The sequence below is a fragment of the Prionailurus bengalensis genome, chromosome A1, assembly GCF_016509475.1.
Source record: "Prionailurus bengalensis isolate Pbe53 chromosome A1, Fcat_Pben_1.1_paternal_pri, whole genome shotgun sequence".
NCBI lineage: Eukaryota > Metazoa > Chordata > Mammalia > Carnivora > Felidae > Prionailurus > Prionailurus bengalensis.
In genome coordinates, this window is record NC_057343.1 from 235,909,938 (window position 1) to 235,925,030 (window position 15,093).

A 15,093-nucleotide genomic window follows, 5' to 3' on the forward strand; every position below is an offset into this window, starting at 1 on the left:
GGCTCCCCGCCCCTCGCCGCTCTGCGCACGCGCGACCGCGGGCTGTCCGCGGAGCTGCCGGAGCCGGGACTGGCACCCTGGGGGCTGCGGTTCGGAGGCGCCTCCCCCTCCCCCTAGCTCGCGGCTCTCCGGGAACCCGGGGACCGGCGCTTTGCGCTTCGGCCCCGCAGGCCCCCGCAGGCCCGGGGGCGGCGCAGGCGCGGAGCCGGGGTCCTCGCGCCCCAGCCCGGAAGTCCGCGCGGCCGACGGTGGCGGGGCGCTGTGTGCGGGCGGCGTGCGCGGCCGCGTGGGCCATGGGGCGGCGGGCGCGGGGCCGGCGGCTCCAGCAGCGGCCGCAGGGAGCGGAGGACGGCGCCGAGGGCGGCGGGAAGCGCCGTGAGGCGGTAGGAGTGGGGGCGAGGGCGGGCCGGGTCCCCCGTCCGCCGCCCGGCCCCCGAGGCCCGCGGGACGGCGCGGGGCGGCTCCTCCGGCCCTGGGTAGACCCCTCTTTCGTTCCTCAGGGCTGGGAAGGTGGGTACCCCGAGATCGTCAAGGAGAACAAGCTCTTCGAGCACTACTACCAGGAGCTCAAGATCGTGCCCGAGGGAGAGTGGGACCAGTTCATGGAAGCGCTCAGGGAGCCCCTCCCCGCCACCCTACGAATTACTGGCTACAAGAGGTAAGGGGCCGCGCCCAGCCTTCCTGTGCCGGGGGAGTTGGGGCTGGCTAGAGACACGGGCGCCCCCGTCACCCCGATAAGTGCTGCGGTGCTGGAGAGTTGCTGCTCGTCGGCGCTGTGGACCCGAGGGTCTGCAAACATAGCACGGAGGAGGGAGCACGAGGGTCGGACCGAACAGGCCGAGGAGGTGTTGCAAGGTGGGAGGCTAGGATCAGACGTGAAAGTGCGATCCGAGAGGGATTCGTGAGCCGAGGACGCCTCCCCCTTTGCAAGGCGTGAACGTTAGTGGCGTTCCAGAGTTCCTGTGAAACTCCGCGTCTCTGTCCGTTGCATCTTTCCGAGAGGAGTTGCAAGCAAATGAGAACCTGTGGGAATGTTTAGGAGGGAAGGAATGCAGGTAGTAGTCCCTTTAGCTTATCGGTTAGCCAAGGAGCAGCTCGGATTGTTTAAACTCTGAAGGAAGAGGAAAAGGCCAGGATGCAAGAATGTCTTCGGCGCTAAGATGGTTTTTGTTTTAAAACACTTGTCATCTTAGATTCATTCATAGTAGTCTTTCCGATGGGTTTGAAACTTACTTTTTTTTTTTTTAAATAGCCATGCAAAAGAGATTCTCCATTGCTTAAAGAACAAGTATTTCAAGGAACTGGAGGACCTGGAGGTGGACGGTCAGAAAGTTGAAGTTCCCCAGCCCCTGAGTTGGTAGGTAAAACAAGTCTTCATCCTGTTGGATGTTTCTTTGGGATTTTAGTCTTTGTCGTTTGGCTGCGTCTTTTCTGGGCAACGTGTTTGTTAGGAACGTGCGAGAATCTGAAGGTACTTTATAGACACCCTTGTGTTCTTTTTACACGGTACTTTCTATCCGTGTTACTTGATACTGGAGTATATAGCTTTTCACGCGTGATTTGCAGCTGTCCCGGAGTCATTCAGTTCAGTTAATTTTTCCAAGTGCATCAGCCTCTGTCCTTCCATGATGGACACTTCTACCTATTTTCACCTGCACCCCTTGTTTTCTCACGTCAGAACTGCTGCTGTGTGGTTTCTACCTTCAGCAGAAGGATACAGTCCACCTGACCAGGGTCGCCACGGACCAGTCCAGCTGATTGTGGATTTCCGCTGTGTCCAGCGCTGGTGGGGACTCCTGCCCTCCGTGCTGACCCTTTCTTTACTTGCCCTGGAAGTATCCTGTGGATTATTTGCTCCTCATGGCCTAGTTCAGGTCTCAGTGAAGTGAAGGCAGTCCCAAAAGTCTTGGAAGGCGCCTGGAGTATTCACGCACAGACTCCAGAGGCGCCAAGCCCAGGGTAATCTGTAAACATAAAAGTCATTGAATTGTTAGAGTTCCACATTTCGGATTATCAACTTTGAGGCATTGTGAGTCCTCCCAAAGCGATGATTTTAAATGATTGCTGTAAAAAGCTGAATTTTCTCTTCCAGGGGTCATACGGGCTTTCCAGTGGCCATATCACAGATGTGTGCAGCACACACAGTTGGAGTGAATGCAGACTGGCCAAACGTTTAAGTCTGCATTCAGCCAAGCTCAAGAGCAGATACACCATTATAGAATGCACTTCTTGGATATGAAAATAAATCTACGGTTTTAAGCCAAAAAAATACCATGATGGATTTTGTACGAAGCTTTTAAAAGCTCAAATGTTCTAATGCAGGAAATGACTTGAGTGGTTGCTAGATGCATGGACCCCTGTACTGAGGTCATTAGAAAAGGAATGTTTTTCCAACTGCTGTACCTGTGACATTGCTAGGTCACCTCGCCTTCGCATAATCCAGCTTCCTCTGCTGTCTTAGTAACCAGGTTACAGACTTAACTCCCCCCAGTGCCTTGGTTTGGAGATTGGACTGATGTTACTGGTGTTTGTAGCAGGGGCCATCTGATATTTTCAGAAGTGGGTTTAAGGTTGTGTTTGTGTACGTTTCTAATAGTTCTGCATGTGTTGACTGCTTCACATAATCACCTGAAAACATTTGTTCCTTCAGCCTTACATTTAGAAATGAAGTTTTTTGGAAGAGCAAGTCTGGCCCGTAGGAGGAGCTGAAAAGCGTGCATCCTGTAAGGGAAGAAGTGCTTCTGGGTGGGTCATTGTGGGACTTCTCTTCTGCAGGTTCCAAAAGATCTATGAGAATTAGTCTTGCTATTTTTATCGTTCACTGGAAACTACAGTTAAAATTTTGTTTGATTAGCCCTTTTAACATTTTTTTTTTAACGTGTATTCATTTTTGAGAGACAGAGTGCAAACAGAAGTGGGGCAGAGAGAGAGGGAGACACAGAATCCGAAACAGGATCCCAGGTTCTGAGCTCTCAGCACAGAGCCCGATGCGAGGCTCGAACTCAGACCATGAGATCGTGTCCTGAGCCACCCCAGTCGCCCTGCCCTTTTAACATTTGACAGACACTTTTCCATCTTGATTGTTGAAGAATGGCGATGGGTACCTGAAAAGGCAGTTCTCCAACATCTGAGAAAGGCCCTGTGGGTTGTTTGGTTGAAGGATGAACGGGAGTGATTCTAGTAACTACCAGTCATTCTCCACTTTCATCTGAGCACACAGCTAAAGGGTGTAAACAACTCAAATACTGCCCTATGTGGGTTCCTAATGGTCAGCTTTTCCATGATCTGTGACAGTTACATGACAAGTTGTACTGTACAAACGTTCAGTCACAGTCACTCGTCAGGTGTAGGCTACCCATAGATCTCTCAGCAGGCAAGCAAAGAAGACACTTCTGGTGGTTTTCTGTATGGCTCGAAAAACAAGTAAGTCGTAAAATATTCTAAATTTTTTGGTATAAGGTAGAATTAAATTTAGGAAAGCGTTTTGGGGAGTCATGATATTTTTTTTATTTATTTTTTATTAAAAAAAATTTTTTTTAATGTTTATTTTTGAGAGAAAGAGTGAGCAGGGGAGGGTCAGAGAGAGGGAGACACAGAGTTGGAAGCAGGCTCCAGGCTCTGAGCTGTCAGCACAGAGCCCAATGCAGGGCTCGAAGTCATGGACCACGAGATCATGACCTGAGCTGAAGCCGGACGCCCGACCAACTGAGCCACCCAGGTGCCCCGGGGAGTCATGATATTTTAAATGATTTATTAACAAATTTATTTGAGAGAGAGACACAGGACGGTCAGAGAGAGAGGGAGGGAGAGAATCCCAAGCAGGCTCCACACCGTCAGCGCAGAGCCCAACTTAGGGTTTGGACTCACAAACCATGAGATCGTGACCTAAGCCAAAACCCGAGAGTCGGGACGCTTGACCAACTGAACCACCAGGCACCCCAAGGGAGCCATGCTTTTCTTGAAGGAATATTAAGTATAGGACGCATAGCTCGGACTGATTTCTTTTTTACCTTTTTGTAGACTCAGAACTGTAAGGAATTATCCCAAAGTATTTTTATAAAAGCCTCTTTCTGATGATCAGTTGTTGAGAATACACCTTATTGTCATTCTGTTTGTGTCCTTTTCAGTGTCTGGATTGAAGGTGACTTCTCGTAAATGTTACTTTTCCCTTGTAAGAATTCACGAGGCATAAAGATGACAGTGGTGCTTTTACTTTATCCTCAGAAGACACAACAAATTTCCAAATAGGACTTTAAAGACTGAGGAGTTACAGTCAAATTGCGTTAACTAAAAACTATATTAGTGCTTTAAAGATATTTTATTTGATGTTAAAATCTACAGAGTTTTTTTTTTTTTTTTTTTTTAATGGTTTTATTTGTTTTTGATAGTGTGCAGGAGAGGTTGCAGAGAGAGAGGGAGACAGAGAATCCGAAGCAGCTCCAGGGTCCAAGCTGTCAGCACAGAGCCGGATGCATGGCTTGAACCCATGAACTGTGAGATCATGACCTGAGCCCAAGTCAGACGCTTAACCGACTGAGCCACCCTGGTGCCCCTTAAGTATTTTTTTTGTGACATTAGTAGCTTTCACGACCTTAACCACTTGGAGAAGGATTTTGACCTTAGTAAACTTAACGTTTTTTAACTATTGGAAATTCAGTCTAAAAGGCACGTAAGGAAATGTTTGCTCTGGCTCTATCTGGACTGTTGACCTATATTTGAAAATGAAAATTCAGCTATTGACGAATAATTATGGCGTGTGGCATTCAAATTTATGATGTGTTGGTGATTTGCTACGGCAGTCCCTTGCAAAATTCACTGTCTCTGATAGCAGGCAGTTCAGGGTTGCAAGGAATTATATAAAACGAAGTGTCTGGCTCTCCAGTCTTGGAAGGGTTGCGTTGGAACAGCAGAACTTGCAGACCCTGCAGGGGAAGGCACATTTGAATGTGTTCCGCGCTTCACCTCCAAGGAGGCCAAAGGGAAGAGTTCAGAGTAAACGCTTTAATTGCCGAGTAAGTATGATTGTGTTTTGGTTTTAGGTTTTTGAAGCAGGTTAAATACTGAAGAAGGAAGCAGGCATAGGAAATAGAGACAAGGTGCTGAGACACTTGGGGGGTGGCCACAGAGAGATTCAGCCAGTTTAATCTTTATTACCTGGTGGAAAGTACTTCTCAAGACATGTCCCGTAATCTGACAGTTGGGTCATGTCTTAAAATCTCAAGGCCTGAGTTTCTTTCAAGTAATCACTCTGCTTCATGGGAGTCAGATGCATTGTTTTGCCAGTGTTCTCATTTCACTTTCATGGCTGTCACCTTAGCTGCAGCTGACACGTCGAAATATTGTCATCCTGCATTGTTAAATTGAGCTGGTTGTTCCCTTGAGACTGAGCTGTAAGTACTAAGACCGCAGTGAGACCACCGAGTACCATGTTGTGCGTAGCTTGGGCCTGGGTCCTTGGAGCAAGGCTCTGTGTCACAGCAGTGTGCCTCCCGGAGCCGCTGGAGCTCAGTGATCCGGGCTGAGCCACGTTTGAAGAGGTCTGTGTCCTGGGGCGCCTGGATGGCCCAGTCGGTTAAGCGTCTGACTGCGGCTCAGGTCTTGATCTCGCGGTTCGTGGGTTCGAGCCCCGCGTTGGGCCCTCTGCTGACAGCTCAGAGCCTGGAGTCTGCTTTGGATTCTATATCTCCTTCTCTCTGTCCCTCCCCCGATTGCATGCACACACACGGTGTCTCCCCCCACCCCCCCCCTCTCGCGCGCGCTAAAAAATAAACGTTAAAAAAGAGACCTATTAATCAGCGATGTCATCATCACAGAAAGTTTAAACGCGTGTATGGAAACGGCAGGAGAAGTTTCTTCGTTCTCGGGTGTGTGTAAATAACAGCCTGGCCGTGCTGGTCAACACAGTGGCGCTAAGGTTTTCTGGTGTGTAAGACAGTTGAGTACGTTATCGGGCTGTTTTGTTTTAGACGTGGTGAGAGATACAGCGGGAAAGGTTGCAATTACGTGTTCGCCAGGCCTTCTGATGGGTCCTCGACTGCATTCTTTGATGGTGTGATGTGCGTTTCTTCAACTCGTTACGTCTCTTCCGACAGCCTCTCTACCGTCGTTAACATCGGCGGTGGAGAGCAGAGCAGCTCTTTGTCGTTTCCTCTTGCACGTTCGTCATCGTGGGCCCATGGTGATGTTGTACACGTCTCTCTCAAAACCGTCAGCTCTGCTTTTACTGCCTGGGCCATGATAAGGTTACAGCCGGGCCTCCTATGGCCTAGGGGGCCCCGTGCCGTGCTCGCTGGTGGCCTGCGAAGACCACCAAAGTGAGGAACCGAGCAGAATTGGGTGTCTCTGGTTGCAGGATCTGTGTGAGCAAGGGGTTGTCAAGAGAGCACTTTGATAGATTTAAGCCGTAAACGCTTGCTTTTCCTTCTTTGTTTGGTCAGGTATCCAGAAGAACTGGCCTGGCACACAAACTTAAGTCGAAAAATCTTGAGAAAGTCTCCACAGTTGGAAAAGTTTCACCAGTTCCTGGTTAGCGAAACCGAATCTGTGAGTAGATTTCTTTACATCTGTTGGTTTCCTTAAAGCCTTAGCCGCACGTGACTGTCACGGGTATGTTTTCTCCGCACGCGTTCCTGGGAGCGATGAGGTAGATGGGGCACACGGAGAAGCGTGTTTGTCGCCGTTCGTTTCCAGTGATCCACACAGTTGCTCCCTGGTTTGGCTCGTGTCCCGGTGGAACGTAGGGAGGACGTTAGGGAGGACGTCAGGGACGCTTGTCCGCTGGGCGTCCTGTCTTCCTGCCTCTCTGGGGTTTTGGCTGCCACCCAAGCGGACGGAGCACGGCCCTCCGCGCAGTAAGGTGTCCTTCTGGAGACAGCTGTCGGTCTGCTCTCGGTGTATCATCTCTGTTCCTTCCTTGCTCCTGTCTGTACCCCACCTTTGCCCCAAAAAACAGGACCTGAATTTGACGACTCAGGTTCTCCTGTGTGATACCGTGCCCTCGCCCGGTCTCTTTGCCATCCCGAGTCCCTCGATTGTGGGTCAGTGTGTGGACTCACCCTCAGCATCAGACCTCCTCTCCCAAAGTAACTGTGCCCCTCCTGCCCCACGTGATTAAACAGACACCCCTGGGTTTGGCTGTTGTAAGACGAGCTGCTTCCGTCTTGGTTTTTGGGAATCGTTACTCTCCTGTTTGAAACCAGGGTTCCCCCTTCCTGTCCTCTAGTCTGCTTTCTCTAGCCAAGGAACCCTCTGTGTTTCCCCACGTGACGTTTAGTTTTGTTCACTCTGAGCTTCTGGGGACACTGGCAGGACCCCTGTGCTTCCCACGTGTCTCCCCTTGAAGCCGTGATCAGTCTAGAAGCTCTTCACCTTGCCCAGTCCTGACCTCTGCTCCACCTGCAGCTCTTAACTGCCACCCTGGCACTCTGTCCGCGGAGGAAACCCGCTGCCCGGGCTTGTGTTGGCCAGGCTTTCTCCCCACCCCCGTAAGGGAAAAAAACAGGTGCTGCCACATTCTTGGCTCTTCCCTTGCGTGGGTACAAGCAGGGACCTTCTGGCTCTACTTTCGACCTGGGTGGAATGTCAGGTGAGGAGAAACTCAGAACAGTTCCAGTGTGAACGTCAGCAGAGCAGAGGGTTTGTGGGGAGGTGGGTGTCGAGTGTGGGTGGCGTATACGGACCGTAGGGACCCAGTATGGATTATGGGCCGGGAGTCCGTAGGGTGAGATTGTGCTGGGTATTCAAAGCTGCCCGCAAGCCGCTTCCAAACGTGTATGGAAGAAGTGACTGACTGCCAGGCTGTCTGGTCGGGGACTGTGTGTCCCCATACTACTCAGATGCTTTGAACGAAGACTTGGATGAGGACAGGGCAGGCTTACCAGTATCGTACGTATAACCTGGAGCCAGGAGTCCGCGTGCCTTGCGAGTGATGGGGAGTCAGATTGTCTTCAGAGACCCCTTGCTGGCCAGAAGATCGGGTTCGGTTGTGAGTCTGTATTTAGGTTCGGACAGATGCTAAGTGTGGGGTAAGTGAAGGCTGCCTGGATGGCTGTTCCGGTACAGAAGACCCAGGTTGTAATGGAGCCCAAGTCTCCCGGCAGCCGAAGTTTCACTGCTTCTTAAAGTACTGTTATCTTCGAGGCGTTCAGTCTTCAGGCTGTTAAAATAGAGTGGTGATTGAGGCGAGTGCTGGACTCCATCGTGAACGTTTGTCCGAACGTGGAGGGGTCGTCACAGGTCCCCTGAGCCACCAGCAAAGACCTAGAGGACCGTTGGCGTCGTGAGAATGGTAGATCCTGTGTATCTTCGAGGCGGGGAGATGGGAGCGCCGGTCACTGTGTCCATCTTTTTGAGGGGCAGTTAGTTCTCAGGAGTAGAAAGCAGACACGGGCTGTTCCTAAAACCAGATGAGGACTAAAATGGAAGGTACAGGTTTAGCTGAGAGGGAAGGCCCTGCTGGGTGGCTCTCTGTCCTGTGCTCGCAGGGATCGCTCTCTCTGTTGCTGCCGGTGCCTTAGCGCCATTGTCCACCTTTGAGAGTTGCTACCCCCAGCTTCCATTCTTGATGGCGCGTTAGGACCATGTCAGCTTAAATCCTCATTCCTTATAAAATTGAGTATTACACCTGCCTTTCTGATGTCCTAATGGTAAGTTTTGCCATAAACGGCCCTTCTTTGGCCTTGAAATAGCAACCATTTACCCACTAGTATGAAAATATGTCCTGATTACATCATGTGCTGTGTGATAGTATTAGCTGTTTTGTTTCACGTGTGGTGAATAAATGGTCTTTTTTTGTTGCGTATGAAATAATGCCCAATATTGAAATTTTTCTGCCTTTTTAAACATTCTGTTTTTGTTTTTTTTTTTAATTTTCTAAGGGAAATATCAGTCGTCAAGAAGCCGTTAGCATGATTCCACCGCTGTTACTTAATGCTCACCCTCACCATAAGGTATTGTGGATTAGATAGAAAGCACCTTTGTTTATTGACACTTTTTTTTCTTCATATAATCTTTGGATTTTTCCCGTTTACTTTTGATAGAGAACGCTGTGTATTTTGTTTCAGGTTCTGTTTTTGCATTTTTGTCATATTTAAAATTTACAACCCATAACTTTTCTCCTGTTTTAAGATTTGCTCCCTCATTTACTTACTGCACTGTTTATCTTCAGTGGCCTTGACTGAGTCCATCAGCTTGAAGATCGTAATGGGCACGTACTGAGAACTTGTTACAGGCCAAGCGCTGCTCTGCGCTCTTCTTGTGGATTAATTCATTTTGTTATCTGCACGTCCCTGTGAGGGTAGATGCTGTCACTGTCCTGTTTTTCCAGATGAGGGGAAGGAGGCAAAGAAAAACCGAAGCAATTAGCTCAGGGTCCCGGGGCCAGAAGGGCCCAGGCGGAGATTTGAGGCCGGGTAGTTCTGTCCCTTAGCAGGCTGTCAACAGAAGTGCTGCTTGCACTTTGTGGCCTTGTCCGTTCACCCCTGAATTTATTGCTCCCACTGGTTTCTAGTGCCGTTCTATGCCTGTGATCCCCGGAGGCTCAGTATATCACATTGTAGATTCGTTCTATAAAGAAACGTATTTAGATCTTAGAAATTAAAATACTAGAATGACTCATAAGATTGTTTTAAAGTGAGTGTAGAGTATTTGATATCTTAAAGACGTCAGCCATTTCTTGCTTTTTCATAGATCTTAGATATGTGTGCAGCGCCCGGATCAAAGACCACACAGCTCATTGAGATGTTACACGCCGACATGAACGTCCCTTTCCCAGGTACGCGCTGGGCTGCCCCAGAGGGTCAGTGTGCTCCTGTGCTGGGGTAGGTGAGGTAGAGTGGTGACGTCACTTGTGGGTGGGGTCCTGAAGCCTCCTGTGACAAGCTGATGGCTTTCTGTCTCTGAAACATTTTGCACGCCGCTGTGACCAGTTCCCAAGCCACCGTGCTCATATGTGGGAGTGGGACGGTGGCTTCACTTGAGAATTCTGTGTGTCCTCTGAAAGCAGGTGGTGTTTCTCCATTAACTCAGTAGTAGGTAGATTGCAGTTTGAGTTTCCGGTGGTAAGATTGTCACGTTGGGTTTTTGTTTCGGTGGGTTTTGTGATGACTCCTCGGCCTCACGAGAGGCTGTAGAGCGTAGTTAGGAGCCGCTATCAGCTGCCCGAGCTTCCCGCCCCCCGCGGCATAGGTGACAGTGTTAGCCCTCGCGCGTCACGTGGGCGTCAGGCCCGGACTCGTGGCTGTTCTGAGCCCTCGGAGTGCTCAGGCCGTTGTAGCGTTGCTGGGGCTCCTTCCCCGCGGCTGAGGAATGCTGTCGTTAACTCTCGTGCCGTTTTACGTCCCTCCCTCCCGGCCTTCCCCCTTTCGTGCAAGCCCCCTGCTCCCGCTCTGCTCTAGTGGGCCTGCTTGCTTAGCTTTGTCCTAGGCGTTCTCTTCTCTGACTAATCGCTTTGCTAAAAGGGCTTCCGATTCACAGGGTCTGCAGTGGGGACCCAGCATACAGGTGCAGTATTTTGAACACTTGTCGGGTGATTCTTTTGTTTTCTACAGCTTTGTCTCTCCCCTCAGCCTCCATTTTAGTTGTTAGTGAAGATAATGGAAAAGATGCTTTTGGCATGATAACTGGTACAAAATGAATAGTTGTTGAATAATCGGAAAAATAAATCTTGCGGTTTGGGAATCCTAGGTGACTGTAAAAATCTACGCTGAGCCACCGTTTTGGAGTGCTCAGATAATTCTGGCAAATCTTAAGCTTGGGTGTTACGTTTTGGTGGATTGCTGCTTCTCACCGGCCAACCAGGAGGTTGAGTATTGTAGAAAATTATCCTGCGGGTGCTACATTTCGCCTGACACTATCATTTCATGTTCTCAGAGGGGTTTGTCATTGCGAACGATGTGGACAACAAGCGTTGCTATCTGCTCGTGCATCAGGCCAAAAGGCTGAGCAGCCCCTGCATCATGGTGGTGAACCACGACGCGTCCAGCATACCTCGGCTCACGATAGATGTGAACGGGAAGAAAGAGATTCTCTTCTATGATCGCATTCTGTGTGATGTCCCTTGCAGGTATTTGTGTTATTAAGAGGCCAGAAAGCCGGAAATCCACTAAGGAGATCACATGAGGTGTGGCCTAGATTAACTTGGACACGCGTGCGCACACACACACAATTGTAGGCGCCGTTCTCGGGGCAGCTGGGAGGAGGACAGAGACTCTGTGGCCCTGGACCGTATCCTCACGGTTTTAGTGATGGACAGCACAGCAGAGATAGGGTCCCAAACAAGGAGGTACAAGGCGGGACGGTTGTACGGTCTTCGCAAGAGTTAAACTCCCCGAGAGAATGACAGCAGTGACTCTCGCCGTGGTGGATGTCAGGAATGATTTGTTTGACCCCGTCACTCCTCTTCGCACGAGCGGTGACTATGTAAAGCAGTTCGTTGAGGAGCCATACCTAATCAGGTTGGGTTTTTATGGCAAGTCTTAACGTCCTTCGGCACGCTGCAGTTCAGGAGTTGACGCCTTGGAGAAACTTACTGTAATTGCGTGTGTACAGTTGTGTTTGTGCACTGAAGCCATCTTTTAAGTTCCCAGAGTCAGTGACGTAGGTGTTTAAGACTCTGAACACGTGGATTTGTCTGTCGGAAAACTCCGTCGGCCCAGAACGCAGTGTTTTGAGTACAATGGCCGATCTCAAACTCTCTCCTTTGAACCGCGGCAGACTGCCTGCCTGTGGCAGAGCTCGTTGTGGAAGCTGTGGTTGGGCATACTGAGTGTGAGTGCGCTTTCAAATCCCGGAAAGGATGCCCCTGTGAAGGGAAATTTAACACGGGTCACGAGCCACAGTTGTCTGATTTTCCTTTGGGTCAGTGTTTTCCCATCCCTGTGCTCTTCTGGTCAGACACCTAGAATTCCTTGGGGCACCTGGGTGGCTCAGTCAGTTAAGCGTCCGACTTCGGCTCAGGTCATGATCTTGCGGTCTCTGAGTTCAAGCCCCGCGTCGGGCTCTGTGCTGACGGCACGGAGCCTGGATCCTGCTTCGGATTCTTTGTCTCCCTCTCTCTCTGCCCCTCCCCTGTTCACTCTCTGTCTGTTAATAATACATAAACATTAAAAAAAGAAAGAAAGAAAAGAAACCTAGAATTCCTGTCTCGTGTCATCTTAGGAGAATGTGGTAACCTGAGCACTGAGGCGTAAGCTGAGGAAATCTCTAAACATTACGGCAGAATTTGAAGCCACCACTGTGCAGGCAAGGGATGTCATTTGAAAGCCATTAGGTCTCTCGGGATGTTTTCTCCCCGCGGCCCCTTCCCCTCAAGACAGATACCTAGATGTCCAAGGGACAGTCAACTTTACACAGAAAGCCAGCAGCTCCAGGAATTACCCTGGGAAAAAATGGGTAGATAAAGTTAGATGTGGACAGAAAGATTAATTCATCAGGTCTGTATTGTAAAATTAACATAGAAGTGATTTCTATTAAATAAAAGTAGAAAATCAAAAATATTTAACTGCTACGCAGAAAGCTCTTGATAAAGAAGTTCCATTGGCTTAATTGAATCCACTGTGGAAAATCCCTGTGAGCGCAAGTTTGTTGTTACTCATGTAAATCTGATTAAAATGCCACCGTTGATTCACCGAATTGTTAAGTAACAGGATCCACACGTCTTCTGTATATTCACGGTTCCATGTCCTGGTCTCAAAATTAGTTTTGCTAGTATTTCTGTCACACGGAAGCGTATGTTTACCTCTTTAAGTTTTGAATGAGGTTTTCTGTTCAAATCTGTTATTTCCTTACTTAATTGCAAATTCAAGTATAACTTAAAAGTTTAATGTAATTAGAGTGGCCCCGAAAGCAGAAATAGAAAGTTGATTGTAGTCTGTGAGAGTTTAGCTGTTCTGGTTGGTGTTTATAATAACAATAACCTGTTTTGTAATTTAGCTGGAATAGGACATAATTGATAAATTCGAATCGTCTACCTGAACAGACCTGTAAGTTCTTAAATACTTTCCTTTCCAGTGGGGATGGCACTATGAGAAAAAACATTGATGTTTGGAAAAAGTGGACGACCTTGAACAGCCTGCAGCTGCACGGGTGAGTCCGGCGTCCCACAGGCAGGGTCGGGAAGGGTTATCGCCCAGTTTCGTAACTCGGTGCCCGGATCTTGAGTTCACCGGACTCTAAGGGCCAATTAATGGTCGTCTTTGAGAGAGTTTGCTTACGTATCCGAAGCGGTTGTTTTTGGAACATTTTCGGAGTAGTAAACTGAAGACCATATGCATTTCAGGTACACATTTGTTTAAAATGCTTTTTGGGACCATTTCCTGTAACATATCAAACCTCTGTTTTCCACAAAATAACCTAACTTAGTGTCTCACTCATCTTCTCTCTGCTTTCTGTTCTTTTGTGTTGAATTATTTTGCTTAACATTTTGATCTCAAATATTTATTGACTGTCTTTAAAGAAAATTTGGAAAAATTCTTAAAAGTAGAAGGAAAAAGAACATCTCATAAGTCAAAGATAACTTCTGTAATGCCTAACGCCTTTCAGTGGTTTTTCTGTGTGTAGGGATGTTAGCCACACCAGTTTGGATTATATTGTCTGCAGGACTATGTCCTTTTTTCCTTTTAACATTAAAATTACACATTCGTAATTGTAGACTTGTGGGCGGTCTGCAGTGTCCTAATGAGTATTCACCGTAAATAATGCCGGCGGGAGATGGTTTCTCTGTTAAATAGTTTATTGCTTTTGTGAAGTAGGTATTAGGATTAGAAAGTGCTAAGGGTTATGAGTTGTTCGTAGAAAGAAAAGTCACATATCTGCACAGGTACGGAGGCCTCTTCACAGTGAAACTCCCGTAATGTGTTGCTTTCAGTCATTAGCTTCGTGCTTTGCCCGTTGGCATGTTGGGAAAGGCTAACAGAATAGCAAACGTGTTGTTTAGACGGACACATGCTGATTTGGTGAACACGAACCACCTCCTGTGGGTTTACTCTAACTTCATTTGCAGCCTTAAAGAGTTCTTTTCCTCGGGGTTGTTTTGTAATTTGTCATAAGTCTGTCATGACAATGTGTAACCAACACGTGGTATGGTAGGTGCCTGCGCTCTGTGGGCCACACGGACACGTTCGGTCCCAGGGTGACCTGGTGTCCACCCTTAGCTTACAGCTGCGGATCGCCGCGCGCGGTGCTGAGCAGCTGGTGGAGGGCGGTCGCATGGTGTACTCCACGTGCTCGCTGAACCCCATCGAAGACGAGGCGGTCATAGCGTCTTTGCTGGAGAAAAGTGAAGGTAAGAGTCTATATTCTCGTGGACCTTTCCCTGGGCATTTGCTAAATTAGACTCTACACCCTACGGTGAGGTGCCCTGACTTAAAAACACGCTTATGTGGCGGATGTGTCGTAGTTAATGAATTTCGAGGATTGTCTGTTTCATATGTTGCGTTATCTCTCGAGTTTGAAAGACGATGTCCGTCCTTACCACGATGGTTTTTTTGAAAGAATTGTAGTTGTGGTAAAACACTCGCAACTTGAAGTTTTACCACCTTAACTGTTTCAAAGCCTATGTTTCCGTCGCGTTAGGAACACGTTGTCGCGTAGCCGGTCTCCAGAGCTCTTGGTCTTGCAAAACTGGAATTATGGACCCGTGAAACCAGTCCCCACTTTCCTGTTTGCGGTCTCGAGTCTGTCTAGGGATCGCTAGGGATCTCCCTGTGGGATCATGCTGTATCTGTGACTGGCGTAGCTCACCCAGCACACTGTCCTCGGGGTTCACCCACGCTGTAGCAGGTGACAGAATTCCCTTCCTTCAGCCTTCAAGGCTGAACATCTCCCACGTCAGGCCTACACCACATTTTGTTGACCCCATTCATCTGTCCATGGACGCGAGTTGCTTCCTCGGTTTAGCTGTTGGGAATAGTGCGTCTGTGACCCCAGCTGTACACGCAGCTCAGGACCCTGCTTTCAGTTTTCCTGGTGAGTATCTTCTGGAATTGCTGGATGATGATGATTCACTGCTCAGTTTGGAGGGCATTCCCGCCGACGGTGCACAGATCCTGACTTCTCCACGTCCTCACCAGCCCTTGTTATTTTCCGTGTTTGTGG

General features: G+C 48.8%; 1 protein-coding gene across 1 annotated transcript in view; it reads left to right on the top strand.

Moving 5' to 3' along the window:
- Positions 1-91: 91 nt before the first annotated feature.
- Positions 92-15,093, top strand: part of NSUN2 (NOP2/Sun RNA methyltransferase 2) — a 28,342-nt gene continuing 13,340 nt past the window's right edge. Inside the window, exons 1-9 of the mRNA XM_043601322.1 lie at positions 92-383; positions 501-658; positions 1,253-1,357; positions 6,438-6,543; positions 8,877-8,948; positions 9,688-9,772; positions 10,870-11,062; positions 13,009-13,083; positions 14,151-14,281. Of these exons, the coding sequence (XP_043457257.1) occupies positions 294-383; positions 501-658; positions 1,253-1,357; positions 6,438-6,543; positions 8,877-8,948; positions 9,688-9,772; positions 10,870-11,062; positions 13,009-13,083; positions 14,151-14,281 (1,015 nt within the window). The 5' untranslated portion in view covers positions 92-293. The remainder of the gene's footprint in view (positions 384-500; positions 659-1,252; positions 1,358-6,437; positions 6,544-8,876; positions 8,949-9,687; positions 9,773-10,869; positions 11,063-13,008; positions 13,084-14,150; positions 14,282-15,093) is intronic.